This window comes from Amyelois transitella, chromosome 17 (assembly GCF_032362555.1).
Source record: "Amyelois transitella isolate CPQ chromosome 17, ilAmyTran1.1, whole genome shotgun sequence".
NCBI lineage: Eukaryota > Metazoa > Arthropoda > Insecta > Lepidoptera > Pyralidae > Amyelois > Amyelois transitella.
The window spans coordinates 979,900-994,878 of NC_083520.1; the positions used below are offsets into that span (position 1 = coordinate 979,900).

Below are 14,979 nucleotides of genomic sequence, written 5' to 3' on the forward strand. Positions count from 1 at the left end.
GTATTGATTTCCTTACAATATGCATCATTGTTTTAAAAATTGGTAATTATACATAGAATATATATATAGTTTTCCAATCGTTTTTTTCTTACATTTCGAAACAAACGACGAAAATTTCAATAAAACCGTTTTTTCCCCAATGTTTTATTCTGATATATTTCAATGTAACAAACCAATAAAACGGTAAAAAACGAAAAAACGTTTCTTTCACCGAAAAAAACAATTTGTTTCTTTCGGAATTTTCAACGCTATACGGGACTATTACACAGATTGAGTTAGTCTCAAAGTATATTCGATTCTTGTGTTATGAGATACTAACTACGATAACTAACGTTACTATATTTTATAATAAATATTTATTTAAATATCCAAGACCCAGGCCAATCTGAAAAAGTTATTTTCTCATCATGCCCTGGCCGGGATTCTAACCCGGGAATTTGTAGCATCCAAACGTTTGTCAGAGTTGCCGTTGGTTTTAGTATTTTTGAGATACTATCACCGTAGATATTAGGTATAGTTTTAGTATTTTTAAGATACTATCACCGTAGATGTTATAGGGCAGGTTGAATTCAGACTAGTGGTTTCATGAATGAATTAGATTTGTATTGTAGTTTGCGCCGTTATACATACATACATAAAATCACACCTCTTTCCCGGAGGGGTAGGCAGACTACCTCTTTCCACTTGCCATGATCTCTGCATAGGTACTTCCTTCGCTTAATCCACTTTTTGCGCCGTTATTATAGCTATATTGTTCTGAGCCTTCATCGCTAAAAAAATATCTGGATAAAATAAAAGTTAGTTTCTTTTTTACTACGCTTTTTTTCAACCAATCAGTCCGACTCATCGAAGCAAATTTTGTTGACGATTGGTTGAAATTTAGTGACACTGTGACAGTGATATTTTAACAGTCTTCATCATGTCAATGTCAAATTGCCTGAGCTGAGTAAGGATGTTCCAAGGAAATTATATTTACAAGGCCTATATTTTGCCAACGCGTTATGTGATTATTCTATTATTTTTAACGTTGTGGAATGTTGTGAATCAATTGCGAACGATTATGCGCTACTTTATGCTCATAAGTTTTTAATTGCTAACATATTCTTCCAAACTGCTTTTGATATTTTACATTTAAAGCGTCTCGCCGAGTGCGTTGATTAATCGCCTTCAAAAAAAGGTGGTTCTCAGTTTAACCTGTATGTATGTCCGCGATTATCTCGCGTTTCGTTGAACCGATTTTGACGCTGTTTTCAGGAAAGTATTTCATACACAAAGAAGACGATACACTAATAAATTAAACCGACTACTAAAAAGTAGTATATCATTTGGAGACGATTCTCTTTTTTTAAACCGCCTTCAAAAAAAGGTGGTTCACAGTTTGACCTGTATGCGTATGTTTGTAAATATGTTTGTCCACAATTATCTTGCGTTTCGCTGAACCAGTTTTGATGCGGTTTGAAATATTATATAGCTGTTAGTTCAATATATTCTAGTATATTAATAAAAAATATATTGCATACATATAATCACGTATATATCCCTTGCAGGGTAGACAGAGCCAACCGTTTTCAAAAGCCTGAAAGGCCACGTTCAGTAGTTTGCAGCTGTTCGGCTTAATAATGGAATTGAGATTCAAATTGTGCCAGGTTGTTAACTGATCACCAGAGATCGGAATAGGTAGATTGAATTGGGGTCAATGAACTGAAACGTATATGGCCATGCCTCCGGGATTGCGGGATTTTGTAAATTATTAAGATTATTTTTTCCGGTATTTCTACAAGTAGGATGAAGATTATATTAGTGGTAGCTGTTTTCCCCTGACTTCGTTCACGTAAATTGTAGTCCTATGTTACCCGCGGACAATGTAGTTTACTGTAAGTGTATGTTCTGAAATGGAATCCCGGAAAAGAGGCTTATCCATGTTATGCTTTCTACGGTAATTCATGATGCAAGTACATAAAATCAATCTACCTATTCCGATCTATGCTGATCACATATATAAAGAAGATTTCCAAGTTAAGCCAAGCCTATTCCTTAGTCGCCTTTTACGACACTAATAGGAACGCGAAAAAGTAATAGAAGAAAAGAATAGGACCACTACGGTTCTATTTTTTTTTTTCCATTGGTGCCGGGCACCCACCACACTGCACTAATAATATTAGTAATATTTATTCTGCTACCTAATATAACGAACACCTCTAGAGTTGAGCTGAGAGACTCGAACCCCTCGAACTCCATTTTCAACAACGTCTCGTGAGTGCGATTTACATTAAGAAATAATTTACATTTTTCGCAATAATTATATAATTTATTTTTTTAATTGAAATTTCTGTGATATAGTTAAGTATACTCATTATTTATACAATATGTCGAACCCTTGGAAGAAAGTTGCAGCGCCAGCTGATGTGCAAAACCTTTCAGAAATAATGTCAGAGCAATATGCGAAAGATCTTCAAATCAAAGAAGAAATCAAATTCGCTGAAGAAATAGGGACTGCATTCCAGTCACACGACCCCGTAAGCAGCGAATCCAGTGATATATCGCCAGAAATATTGAAACATATTGAAGATTCGAACGTAAAAGAGTTCTGCGATTCAGACGCTGTTATTGCAAAAGTGTTGCAATGTCAATTTGATAAAGAATATGATGATGAAATCAGGCGAGTGGAAAAGAAACTCAACGGAGAATCGAAAGTGTCGGTATCTTTTGAAAACTACCGCCATGTTCCTGACCATTTAATTTACGATTCCGAACCTGAAGATGAGGATGTTGACATAGCTGCTAATAAGGACTGGGATCGGTTTGAAACTAATGAGAAAGAGTTCGCAAATTTACCTACTGTTAAGAATGGCACAATAGTGACGAAACATGATAGTGATATTAATGGCAGGAGGAATGCATGCCGTGTTATGGCATTCCCGCCAGAAGTGTGTACAGGGGATGGTGCTGGATTCGACATGAAACTGTCCAATGCAGTGTTTAATCAATTGAAAGAGAGTACAAGAGTCCATCAGCCTCGCAAAATCACATTGTTAGATAAGAAGGATGCAAAAGCTACAGCTGTAATGGCCGTGGACGAGGCAACAAAGCTTATACTTTATAAGCTTGTTTACACCACCAATCTGCTTGAGGCTGTTAATGGAGTGATCTCAACAGGCAAAGAAGCTGTTGTGTTCCATGCTGATGGAAACACTTCATATCCCGACTTGGTAATACCAAAAGAGTGTGCTGCCAAGGTATTCAAGACAACTCTGTGTGAATTTAAAACGAGGGATAAGTATATAGAGGCGGACTATCGTTTCAAAGATAGATTCTCGAAGCAGAATCCGTGGAAAATTGTGCAAATGTGGGCCGAGAAGGAGAAGCACAACTTGATACGTATGCAGAAGATTGGAATGAATTGTCCCCAAATGATTTGTTTAAAAAAGAATGTTTTGTTGATGTCTTTTATTGGGCGTGACATCACACCGGCGCCAAAACTTAAAGATGTGATTCTTGATGCGAAAAAATGGCAGAGGGTGTACATTGAGGTTATAGATGCCATGTACAAATTGTACAATGAAGGGCACCTGATTCATGCCGATTTGTCGGAGTACAACATCTTGTGGTGGGAGAACAAGTGTTGGTTTATAGATGTGTCCCAGTCAGTACAACCTGACTATCCGAAAGGGTTGGACTTCTTGCTCAGAGATTGCCAGAATATTACCAATGTAAGTAAAACAACAAGTATTTTCAGTCATGGGTAACATTAGTTTCATGGCGACCATGAATGTTGCCATATATTATAATATTGTTTAGATGTTGTAGGATATTGCATAACATAAACAAATATTTTGTTTCATTTGTGAGGTGTAAACAATGACTCACTAGTGTTTCTCATTATGATGGCTAGAAAGTAGTCTTTTTATCAAGTAATTAAGTTGTTGTTTTTTATAAAGTTGAAATTTTGATTTTAGAAATTCCTTATGAAATACGTTGTTAGTTTATCTTTTGGAGTTTTTTGGGGAACAAAGTCAAATTGCCTTCTGGTTATAGTTATGCTCCCTATGTAAGTCTCTATTTAATTATTTCTAACTCAATTTTATAATTTACAGTTCTTTGAGAAGAAGGGAGTGCAAAACATGAAGTCTGTAGACAAACTATTCAAGTGGATCACTGGCTTTGATGATGTGGATGTGAATCTGTTGGATGGAGTTCACACAATCTACAATTCCTTATCATCCCGCTTTGAGATAGCACCAGATGACAATCGCAATGTCAGCTATCCGTTTGAGTATTGCTGGCAGAAGACCAATGAGGGGAGGATGGCGGAAAGTGACAATGAAGAAGATGAATTTGATGAAATGTGGAACTTCTCAATTAAGAATAAATTTGACACTGCCGTCAACTTAGGCAATGTTGTGGAAGTAGATGGCGAGGAAGATCATAAAAATGAAAAAATGAAGACTGAGGATAAGGTTGTTAATGAAGAATGTGTGAATATTGTTGATAATAATATCAATTTCGCCAATGAATTGGATGTTGTACCCCTCGATGAGGGTATAAATAGTAGTAAACACAAAAAGTCTTAATGGAATGCCAATTAAATATATTGTATGACAAAAAGAAAATGTTCTTGAATATAAAAAATACAGGTTATGTATTGGGACGATACAATGTATACCTATCATATTTGAAGTAGATAAAAAGAAAATACAATTGTTCTTGACTGTTTTATTGGGAATAAAACTAACTAGTTTATGATAATGATACAATTTGTTCTTATTTTTATAACCATAAACAGCACATCACCCGTTTCAAAGAATCAAACCTAAGAGATCACAAGCATAGTATGTCTCGATGAGGGCTCTCCATCATAGAACTGAAGATATCAATTTCTGAGTGCCTTTTGATATGCAACGCCATTTACCAGACATATAAGCAAAAATATGGTAGAATAGGCTATTTGACAAAGTTCTAAAAACTATCTTAGGGTATTTATTTGTTTATAAGGAGCCCTACAAAAATACTTTTCTGCCTTTATTACAGCTATTTTATTAAAAAATCGAAAAAGAAAATGAAATATTCAAATATGCCGCCAAAACGCGACTTTTAGCAATATGGCGGCCATGGCATGCAGTGACGTAAATTTCGTGTAAATATCATACAAAGCTTGTTGGTGTTTCGAAAAGTTTTGATTTTCTCTTGTTTTATTTAACTTGTGCCACGTCATATGTGTGAAAATTATTAAAATGAGTTCCTATAAATGTTGTGCAGTGCCTCAATGCACTAATACAACAATAAAATCTCCTACGAAACTGTTTTTTTCTATGCCGATGGATTTGAATATTCACAAGAAGTGGTTTCAGATCATGATCTAAGATAAGTGGTTACCAAGATATACTTACATTGATGTTTTCACATTCCTCAGTTCGGCAGCATAGAAATCTGGATTTTCTTTGAAGAAGACAATCCAGATTTCTTCCTCGCGGAATTGGTTTCCATTATTAAATACCTATGTTATCTGAGTAATCCTGAGCGATCAAACACTTATAAAATCTTAAAAAATAATAGCGAACACTAAGGAACGGTACGATCCACAGTCTGTTTATGGATAATTGACGTCATAATAGAAATAGCCAATCACGTTCGTTTTTAGTCACGTGACAGCTGCATATAAAAACCTAATTTTCTGAGACGGATTTTGTTTAAATTATGCAATATTTTTATTTCGCGTTATTACAAATCGCTCCAAAAAAATAATATTAAGACTGATGACATAAAAGGAATGTATATTTTTAATACAGTCAAATAGCTTATTGAAAATCTTTTTTACTGAAGCCAGTTAAAAACTACCAAGATATTTTTGCTTCACTTTAAAAATCTGGTGTGAAAATGCATAATCTCTGAAAAAGCCTTTGCTTTCTTTTACCTTTTACATGTATATTTGTCTACGGTATTTGTGAATTTCTCTTTTCAAAGTTTGGCAGACTCAAAGATCACATTTTGTTGGCTACCTGATTACCTAAAGTAGAATGCCTAGTATAAAAGTTCCTTAGACCGTAAAAAAGAAGACTGGTTTTTATTGACTGCATCTTTGGTCAGTGGTCACAATTCGTAGGTTGCTATAACTCTTTGAGCTAACTCTTATCCACGCACTGAAAATCAAGGAGATCAACTAGCGACAAGAGGTGGCTTTAACCGCGATGACCAGCGATGAGTGGACTCTGCTGCTCACTGACTGTAGTTACAGCCAGAGGTCACAGTTTACTGGTCACACAACTTTTAAGTTAACCAAAAATGAGAGGTCTCTGCTTCTCACTGTCTGAAAGTACAGCCGGAGGTCACAGTTCACTAGTCACAACTCTTCAAGTTAACTCCTAATGAGACTGTCAACGAGGTCGGCCTGCTGCCTGCTCAGCGCCGGCTTGGTGTCTACCGCAGCTGTCACCAGTGATGAGAGATCTCTGCTTGTTACAGACAGCGTCACGGACTGCAGCTTCAGACGGAGGTCAGGGTTCACTGGGAACACTGAAAGTAAGGACTATATAAATTACAAGGAAGACAGCACCAGTAGTCTATAGAAGACTCAAATGCTATGCCGATTTTTTTACATTTTCCATTATTTCTTGGCTCCTTATAGTTGCAGCGTGATGTTATATAGCCTAAAACCTTCCTCGATAAATGGGCTATTCAACACAAAAAAAAATTCAATTCGAACGAAGTAGTTCCTGAGATTAGCGCGTTCAAACAAACAAACTTTTCAGCTTTATAATATTAGTATAGATTGTACTAAATAACTTACTATCAGTCTCGCAGTCATTCATAATGGCGGTAAACAGCTGTTTCAACGATTCTGGTTTACTCTCCTCAGGTGGTTCCACAAGAAGCGTAAGAAGAACACGGCTTATTTGTACCCTGAAATTACGATAAGAGAAATATTTTTTACTTCTTTGTTTTCACAAAGTTTTTTCTAGCAAATTTATGCAATGAATATCGTAGGATGTGAATCAAAGTTGATGGAGTGAAAAACACTAATGCATCAATGTCAGGCAGACAACCAGAAATTGAGTTTTTGCAAATGTTCTCAAATCAAAATAAATTATACATTCTATTCTCATCATTCAGTGAAAACTTTGCCATATATTATACTTTTTTGAACTTTGTTTTCACTGTCTTATTTTAATATTGAGTTTGAAAATCAAACAGCTCAAAATACAGTATGGTAGCAACAAATAAGGCTACTTCTAAGGCAAACCTGTGCCTGCAGGTAACAACTTATATGAATAAGGTTCCCCTGTAAAGATTGCAGAGATCAGATTGGAGTACAAACTTGAGTAACTAATCCTGAATCATGATTCTGGATTAGTAAGTCAAGTTTGTACTGGGTCTGGGGTGCACCTCCGACTCCTCTAACATGGACTAACATACTTACATACTAATAATCATGTCTATATCCCTTGCAGGGTTTTGCAGGACCAACAGTCTTGAAAAGACTGAAAGGTCACATAGCTTTTTGGCTTTATAATAGAATTGAGATTCAAATAGTGACAGGTTGCTAGCCCATCGCCAAAAAGAAGAATCCCAAGTTTATAAGACTACCCATTACTGTAACTAACACTAAGATAAAAAAGTATACTATTACTTACTCAGCTAATACATCTTCAGGAATACTTGTGAAAGAATCAACAAGAGAATTAGCAGTATCCAAGGCTTCCTCAAATTTATCTAAAAAAGAATATATCACTGTTATAAACAACATTTTGAAAGTGCTAGGGACTGACTGAGTTAATGGTCCTATTTTATACATACAAACACATAGTCATGGCTAAATCCCTTGAGGGGTAGACAGCCAACAGTCTTAAAAAGACTAAAAAGCCACATTGAGCTCTATGGCTTATTTTAATCTGTTTATTATTTAAGACAGTGACTTGTTGCTTAACTCTTACAAAGCTATCAAAATTATATACTGTCAGAGGAGTTTAATTTAATTACGTTAATTTTATAATTTAATTACATGATATGGATCATGACAACCGAAATATTTTCTTACATATAACATAAACTGTAAATAAATAGGCTGCACATTTAGTAGCCATAAAAATTATAGGTTCTCACTAATGTTTTATCATTGAGTGGTCCTACTAGCAAGGAATCACTCAAAATTAACACTTACCACATTCAATCAATAAATTCACTAAGTTCTTCATATGCACAATTTTCATGGTCTTCTCGTCAATATCCTCCAAGGCTTGCTGATAATATGCCACAGCTTCACACTTGTGGTTGAGGGCTACGAGATGGTCGGCTATTTCCATCAATATTGAGGTTCTTAGAAGGGACTTCTCAGGGTACTTTGTTAGTGCTTGCAAATAACATCCTATGGCCGCCTGGAAAAATTTAATTATTTCATTGCTCATTTATTTTATTTCCTCATAATCTGTCCTTTTGAGGTAGACAGAGCTTATGGACAAAAGTCATGACACTTCAACTCAGCATTCACTTACTAACAAGTGTGAACAAATAAAAAAATTTCTGTATTAACACTCACTTCCAAATTCTCCCTATCAGGGCTCGAGAATTTAAGTGAAAGCAGCTTCTTCTCAGCCTTCATGAACTGCCTTGCCGCTGTTATATAGTACTCCGCCTCCCCAAAAGCGTTTCCAGCTGTGGCCTCACATTTCGCAGCCCCGATATACGCGTGCCCTGCGAATATTGGTTGCTCACTATGTTCACACTGTATAGCCAATGCGATAAACTCATTTGTGGCCTCCGAAATGTTAGGCTTCCTCATAAAACGCCTGTAAACATATTGATAAGTTATTAACACAATGTGAAGAAGATTTAATGATTGTTTAAGGGGATAATCGATCGTGATACGCACTTTTTTAGCTTCGTATTGATGTTCATGTATTGCTCATCGAAACTTGCAAAAAGGTCCGTAGCCATTGTGAGGTACAGTAGTAAGGAACAAGAAAAAACAAATGCTATTATATAGGTGGATGGAACACAGCTGTGAAACAATAAATTATATAGGTAAGTATTATATTATTTAAATCAATATAAACTTTAAAAAAGACCACAACGAGTAAGATTTATTTTTTTATTTGAAATAGAATTGCCAACCTCAAAAGCTAGAAGTCCAAAAATCAGAAGAAAGTCACCAGTACAACTGTCGTCTTTATATTCATCGTTCAATAATCATCAAATGAAAATAATTTAATTGATCTGCCGGGGTTTTATATTTAGGTGTATTTGTAGGTTTATCTTTTAATTTTCCATAATTACCTAGTTTGATTTAGATTTATTTCAGTTTTAAGATAAAAATATTTATTATTCTAACGCTAACAACATTTTGTTTTTTATAAGTACGATAATGCGGTATAATATAAAAGTGTTATACTAAGAAATTTTCCTATCATATAAACTTAAAATCTGATCTGATTGAATCAAAAATTCAATATGGCGTATTAAACTAATATAAAAAATATTAATATGTCTAGTTGGTACTTTGGTATATCTATATATCGGAAATTAGAACTCATTCAGTAGTAGATAAGACAATTGAATTAATTAGTTAATTCCTCGTTTTGGGGCTAAAACACTTTGCTGGAAACATTGAACCGCGCACTGACAGTTAGATAGTGTCACAGTTCACAACTAACACTGACTTTTATGAAAATCTTCCGAACTTCGGGGAGCAAAATATTTTTACAAAACGTCAATGTCACACAAAATCATTGCTATTTGCTGTCCTGTCACTCTTAGCTGTCAGTCTAATGTCAAGTGAAGTGTCAAATATAATAATGCTTTGACGTGACGTGTCTTATTAGAAATTTGGAATATTTTACTGTGTGTTTCTCTATTTTACGACATGATTTCGTTATAATAATAACTGTGCTAGATATAAATAGAGTAGTGAGTGCTCTGCAATATGGATTTCCTAAAAAGCGGCCTCAAAACTGTCCTTGGGGCTCCAGAGCCCGGTCAACAACCTTCGGCAGCCGAAACGGTGACTTTTCTACGATTTTCTTCCAAAATATTAGCATTTAACCCATTAACCCACAGCCTACGATTTATGTTATAAAGCGTATTAACCCTGATAAAGATTTTGGAGCGCGAGGCCACGTATAAAAAGAATAGTAACACATAATGCCTGCCAAATTCATTGGATGTTTTCCATTTATTTTGAGCTTGAGGTTCAAGTGTTCCGCTCATTTGCAGCGTAAAATATGATGTTTTTTATGATTCCGAAGCCGGAAGAATATGTTGGTATTCTAAAAGCTTAAAAGTATTAGTACCTATTTAAAATATTTTTTTTTTCACTTTGGATGTCTGATGGTGTTTTGATGTGTACCAGGTGGAGCGCCTAGTGGATCGTGTCAACAATTCCACGTTATTAGAAGACCGTCGCGATGCCTGCCGCGCGCTCAAAGCTATGTCCAGGAAATACCGGGTGGAGGTTGGGGCACAGGGGATGGACACATTGAAACAGGTACCCATTTACCAAATTATTATAAAAAAAATTTCTGCTACTGACTAATGATTGAAATGGATATTGTAAAGGCTTCCACTGTTTGTCTTTTGTTAAATTATTCAATAATAATATATATATATGTTCAATAAGTGGAGTGATAAGAGAGCCCCATATACATATATCTACCTGTTATGTGATTTCTGGGATTTCCTACCCACATATCTTCTCTATCTCTGAGCCAATTTTAATTAAATGAAAATTATCAATTCTAACGCTAACAACATTTTGTTTTTTATAAGTACGATAATGCGGTATAATATAAAAGTGTTATACTAAGAAATTTTCCTATCATATAAACTTAAAATCTGATCTGATTGAATCAAAAATTCAATATGGCGTATTAAACTAATATAAAAAATATTAATATGTCTAGTTGGTACTTTGGTATATCTATATATCGGAAATTAGAACTCATTCAGTAGTAGATAAGACAATTGAATTAATTAGTTAATTCCTCGTTTTGGGGCTAAAACACTTTGCTGGAAACATTGAACCGCGCACTGACAGTTAGATAGTGTCACAGTTCACAACTAACACTGACTTTTATGAAAATCTTCCGAACTTCGGGGAGCAAAATATTTTTACAAAACGTCAATGTCACACAAAATCATTGCTATTTGCTGTCCTGTCACTCTTAGCTGTCAGTCTAATGTCAAGTGAAGTGTCAAATATAATAATGCTTTGACGTGACGTGTCTTATTAGAAATTTGGAATATTTTACTGTGTGTTTCTCTATTTTACGACATGATTTCGTTATAATAATAACTGTGCTAGATATAAATAGAGTAGTGAGTGCTCTGCAATATGGATTTCCTAAAAAGCGGCCTCAAAACTGTCCTTGGGGCTCCAGAGCCCGGTCAACAACCTTCGGCAGCCGAAACGGTGACTTTTCTACGATTTTCTTCCAAAATATTAGCATTTAACCCATTAACCCACAGCCTACGATTTATGTTATAAAGCGTATTAACCCTGATAAAGATTTTGGAGCGCGAGGCCACGTATAAAAAGAATAGTAACACATAATGCCTGCCAAATTCATTGGATGTTTTCCATTTATTTTGAGCTTGAGGTTCAAGTGTTCCGCTCATTTGCAGCGTAAAATATGATGTTTTTTATGATTCCGAAGCCGGAAGAATATGTTGGTATTCTAAAAGCTTAAAAGTATTAGTACCTATTTAAAATATTTTTTTTTTCACTTTGGATGTCTGATGGTGTTTTGATGTGTACCAGGTGGAGCGCCTAGTGGATCGTGTCAACAATTCCACGTTATTAGAAGACCGTCGCGATGCCTGCCGCGCGCTCAAAGCTATGTCCAGGAAATACCGGGTGGAGGTTGGGGCACAGGGGATGGACACATTGAAACAGGTACCCATTTACCAAATTATTATAAAAAAAATTTCTGCTACTGACTAATGATTGAAATGGATATTGTAAAGGCTTCCACTGTTTGTCTTTTGTTAAATTATTCAATAATAATATATATATATGTTCAATAAGTGGAGTGATAAGAGAGCCCCATATACATATATCTACCTGTTATGTGATTTCTGGGATTTCCTACCCACATATCTTCTCTATCTCTGAGCCAATTTTAATTAAATGAAAATTATCAATTCTAACGCTAACAACATTTTGTTTTTTATAAGTACGATAATGCGGTATAATATAAAAGTGTTATACTAAGAAATTTTCCTATCATATAAACTTAAAATCTGATCTGATTGAATCAAAAATTCAATATGGCGTATTAAACTAATATAAAAAATATTAATATGTCTAGTTGGTACTTTGGTATATCTATATATCGGAAATTAGAACTCATTCAGTAGTAGATAAGACAATTGAATTAATTAGTTAATTCCTCGTTTTGGGGCTAAAACACTTTGCTGGAAACATTGAACCGCGCACTGACAGTTAGATAGTGTCACAGTTCACAACTAACACTGACTTTTATGAAAATCTTCCGAACTTCGGGGAGCAAAATATTTTTACAAAACGTCAATGTCACACAAAATCATTGCTATTTGCTGTCCTGTCACTCTTAGCTGTCAGTCTAATGTCAAGTGAAGTGTCAAATATAATAATGCTTTGACGTGACGTGTCTTATTAGAAATTTGGAATATTTTACTGTGTGTTTCTCTATTTTACGACATGATTTCGTTATAATAATAACTGTGCTAGATATAAATAGAGTAGTGAGTGCTCTGCAATATGGATTTCCTAAAAAGCGGCCTCAAAACTGTCCTTGGGGCTCCAGAGCCCGGTCAACAACCTTCGGCAGCCGAAACGGTGACTTTTCTACGATTTTCTTCCAAAATATTAGCATTTAACCCATTAACCCACAGCCTACGATTTATGTTATAAAGCGTATTAACCCTGATAAAGATTTTGGAGCGCGAGGCCACGTATAAAAAGAATAGTAACACATAATGCCTGCCAAATTCATTGGATGTTTTCCATTTATTTTGAGCTTGAGGTTCAAGTGTTCCGCTCATTTGCAGCGTAAAATATGATGTTTTTTATGATTCCGAAGCCGGAAGAATATGTTGGTATTCTAAAAGCTTAAAAGTATTAGTACCTATTTAAAATATTTTTTTTTTTCACTTTGGATGTCTGATGGTGTTTTGATGTGTACCAGGTGGAGCGCCTAGTGGATCGTGTCAACAATTCCACGTTATTAGAAGACCGTCGCGATGCCTGCCGCGCGCTCAAAGCTATGTCCAGGAAATACCGGGTGGAGGTTGGGGCACAGGGGATGGACACATTGAAACAGGTACCCATTTACCAAATTATTATAAAAAAAATTTCTGCTACTGACTAATGATTGAAATGGATATTGTAAAGGCTTCCACTGTTTGTCTTTTGTTAAATTATTCAATAATAATATATATATATGTTCAATAAGTGGAGTGATAAGAGAGCCCCATATACATATATCTACCTGTTATGTGATTTCTGGGATTTCCTACCCACATATCTTCTCTATCTCTGAGCCAATTTTAATTAAATGAAAATTATCAATTCTAACGCTAACAACATTTTGTTTTTTATAAGTACGATAATGCGGTATAATATAAAAGTGTTATACTAAGAAATTTTCCTATCATATAAACTTAAAATCTGATCTGATTGAATCAAAAATTCAATATGGCGTATTAAACTAATATAAAAAATATTAATATGTCTAGTTGGTACTTTGGTATATCTATATATCGGAAATTAGAACTCATTCAGTAGTAGATAAGACAATTGAATTAATTAGTTAATTCCTCGTTTTGGGGCTAAAACACTTTGCTGGAAACATTGAACCGCGCACTGACAGTTAGATAGTGTCACAGTTCACAACTAACACTGACTTTTATGAAAATCTTCCGAACTTCGGGGAGCAAAATATTTTTACAAAACGTCAATGTCACACAAAATCATTGCTATTTGCTGTCCTGTCACTCTTAGCTGTCAGTCTAATGTCAAGTGAAGTGTCAAATATAATAATGCTTTGACGTGACGTGTCTTATTAGAAATTTGGAATATTTTACTGTGTGTTTCTCTATTTTACGACATGATTTCGTTATAATAATAACTGTGCTAGATATAAATAGAGTAGTGAGTGCTCTGCAATATGGATTTCCTAAAAAGCGGCCTCAAAACTGTCCTTGGGGCTCCAGAGCCCGGTCAACAACCTTCGGCAGCCGAAACGGTGACTTTTCTACGATTTTCTTCCAAAATATTAGCATTTAACCCATTAACCCACAGCCTACGATTTATGTTATAAAGCGTATTAACCCTGATAAAGATTTTGGAGCGCGAGGCCACGTATAAAAAGAATAGTAACACATAATGCCTGCCAAATTCATTGGATGTTTTCCATTTATTTTGAGCTTGAGGTTCAAGTGTTCCGCTCATTTGCAGCGTAAAATATGATGTTTTTTATGATTCCGAAGCCGGAAGAATATGTTGGTATTCTAAAAGCTTAAAAGTATTAGTACCTATTTAAAATATTTTTTTTTTTCACTTTGGATGTCTGATGGTGTTTTGATGTGTACCAGGTGGAGCGCCTAGTGGATCGTGTCAACAATTCCACGTTATTAGAAGACCGTCGCGATGCCTGCCGCGCGCTCAAAGCTATGTCCAGGAAATACCGGGTGGAGGTTGGGGCACAGGGGATGGACACATTGAAACAGGTACCCATTTACCAAATTATTATAAAAAAAATTTCTGCTACTGACTAATGATTGAAATGGATATTGTAAAGGCTTCCACTGTTTGTCTTTTGTTAAATTATTCAATAATAATATATATATATGTTCAATAAGTGGAGTGATAAGAGAGCCCCATATACATATATCTACCTGTTATGTGATTTCTGGGATTTCCTACCCACATATCTTCTCTATCTCTGAGCCAATTTTAATTAAATGAAAATTATCAATTCTAACGCTAACAACATTTTGTTTTTTATAAGT

The 14,979-nt window shown here is 35.1% G+C and overlaps 4 protein-coding genes across 6 annotated transcripts; 3 read left to right on the forward strand and 1 right to left on the reverse strand.

The window, feature by feature from the left end:
* Positions 1-2,196: 2,196 nt before the first annotated feature.
* On the forward strand, positions 2,197-4,743 carry LOC106134753 (serine/threonine-protein kinase RIO3). The gene is made up of 2 exons (XM_013334885.2): positions 2,197-3,710; positions 4,095-4,743. Exons 1-2 carry the CDS (start codon positions 2,367-2,369, stop codon positions 4,569-4,571), a joined length of 1,821 nt encoding a protein of 606 aa, XP_013190339.2. The 5' UTR covers positions 2,197-2,366; the 3' UTR covers positions 4,572-4,743.
* On the reverse strand, positions 4,735-9,101 carry LOC106134764 (40-kDa huntingtin-associated protein). Its single transcript, XM_013334897.2, has 6 exons — positions 8,864-9,101; positions 8,531-8,780; positions 8,156-8,369; positions 7,629-7,707; positions 6,785-6,897; positions 4,735-6,510 (listed from the first exon to the last, which is right to left on the reverse strand). The coding sequence occupies exons 1-6, from the start codon at positions 8,926-8,928 to the stop codon at positions 6,353-6,355; spliced, it is 879 nt and encodes a 292-aa protein (XP_013190351.2). The 5' UTR covers positions 8,929-9,101; the 3' UTR covers positions 4,735-6,352.
* Positions 9,102-9,753: 652 nt separating this feature from the next.
* On the forward strand, positions 9,754-11,989 carry LOC132902725 (general vesicular transport factor p115-like). 2 transcript variants are annotated; one of them, XM_060948894.1, is made up of 3 exons: positions 9,754-9,991; positions 10,340-10,474; positions 11,747-11,944. In XM_060948894.1, exons 1-3 carry the CDS (start codon positions 9,914-9,916, stop codon positions 11,927-11,929), a joined length of 396 nt encoding a protein of 131 aa, XP_060804877.1. In that variant the 5' UTR covers positions 9,754-9,913; the 3' UTR covers positions 11,930-11,944. The 2 variants fall into 2 exon arrangements, 1 of the variants encoding a protein (XP_060804877.1); XR_009657224.1 differs by lacking the exons at positions 9,754-9,991; positions 10,340-10,474 and adding an exon at positions 11,064-11,398 and having other exon boundaries at positions 11,747-11,989.
* Positions 11,990-12,567: 578 nt separating this feature from the next.
* Positions 12,568-14,805, forward strand: LOC132902726 (general vesicular transport factor p115-like). 2 transcript variants are annotated; one of them, XM_060948895.1, is made up of 3 exons: positions 12,568-12,805; positions 13,155-13,289; positions 14,563-14,760. In XM_060948895.1, the coding sequence occupies exons 1-3, from the start codon at positions 12,728-12,730 to the stop codon at positions 14,743-14,745; spliced, it is 396 nt and encodes a 131-aa protein (XP_060804878.1). In that variant the 5' UTR covers positions 12,568-12,727; the 3' UTR covers positions 14,746-14,760. The 2 variants fall into 2 exon arrangements, 1 of the variants encoding a protein (XP_060804878.1); XR_009657225.1 differs by lacking the exons at positions 12,568-12,805; positions 13,155-13,289 and adding an exon at positions 13,879-14,213 and having other exon boundaries at positions 14,563-14,805.
* Positions 14,806-14,979: the final 174 nt, after the last annotated feature.

What these genes read in the sequence shown, in the direction of transcription:
- LOC132902725 (XM_060948894.1), top strand. Translation starts at nt 9,914, where the DNA reads ATGGATTTCCTAAAAAGCGGCCTCAAAACTGTCCTTGGGGCTCCAGAG. An exon ending in AACCTTCGGCAGCCGAAACG is followed by an intron (nt 9,992 to 10,339) that starts GTGACTTTTCTA and finishes GATGTGTACCAG; the next exon opens with GTGGAGCGCCTAGTGGATCG. An exon ending in GGATGGACACATTGAAACAG is followed by an intron (nt 10,475 to 11,746) that starts GTACCCATTTAC and finishes GATGTGTACCAG; the next exon opens with GTGGAGCGCCTAGTGGATCG.
- LOC106134753 (XM_013334885.2), top strand. Translation starts at nt 2,367, where the DNA reads ATGTCGAACCCTTGGAAGAAAGTTGCAGCGCCAGCTGATGTGCAAAAC. An exon ending in ATTGCCAGAATATTACCAAT is followed by an intron (nt 3,711 to 4,094) that starts GTAAGTAAAACA and finishes TATAATTTACAG; the next exon opens with TTCTTTGAGAAGAAGGGAGT.
- LOC132902726 (XM_060948895.1), top strand. Translation starts at nt 12,728, where the DNA reads ATGGATTTCCTAAAAAGCGGCCTCAAAACTGTCCTTGGGGCTCCAGAG. An exon ending in AACCTTCGGCAGCCGAAACG is followed by an intron (nt 12,806 to 13,154) that starts GTGACTTTTCTA and finishes GATGTGTACCAG; the next exon opens with GTGGAGCGCCTAGTGGATCG. An exon ending in GGATGGACACATTGAAACAG is followed by an intron (nt 13,290 to 14,562) that starts GTACCCATTTAC and finishes GATGTGTACCAG; the next exon opens with GTGGAGCGCCTAGTGGATCG.
- LOC106134764 (XM_013334897.2), bottom strand. Translation starts at nt 8,928, where the DNA reads ATGGCTACGGACCTTTTTGCAAGTTTCGATGAGCAATACATGAACATC. An exon ending in ATCAATACGAAGCTAAAAAA is followed by an intron (nt 8,781 to 8,863) that starts GTGCGTATCACG and finishes ATATGTTTACAG; the next exon opens with GCGTTTTATGAGGAAGCCTA. An exon ending in GAATTTATTGATTGAATGTG is followed by an intron (nt 7,708 to 8,155) that starts GTAAGTGTTAAT and finishes ATTCTTTTTTAG; the next exon opens with ATAAATTTGAGGAAGCCTTG.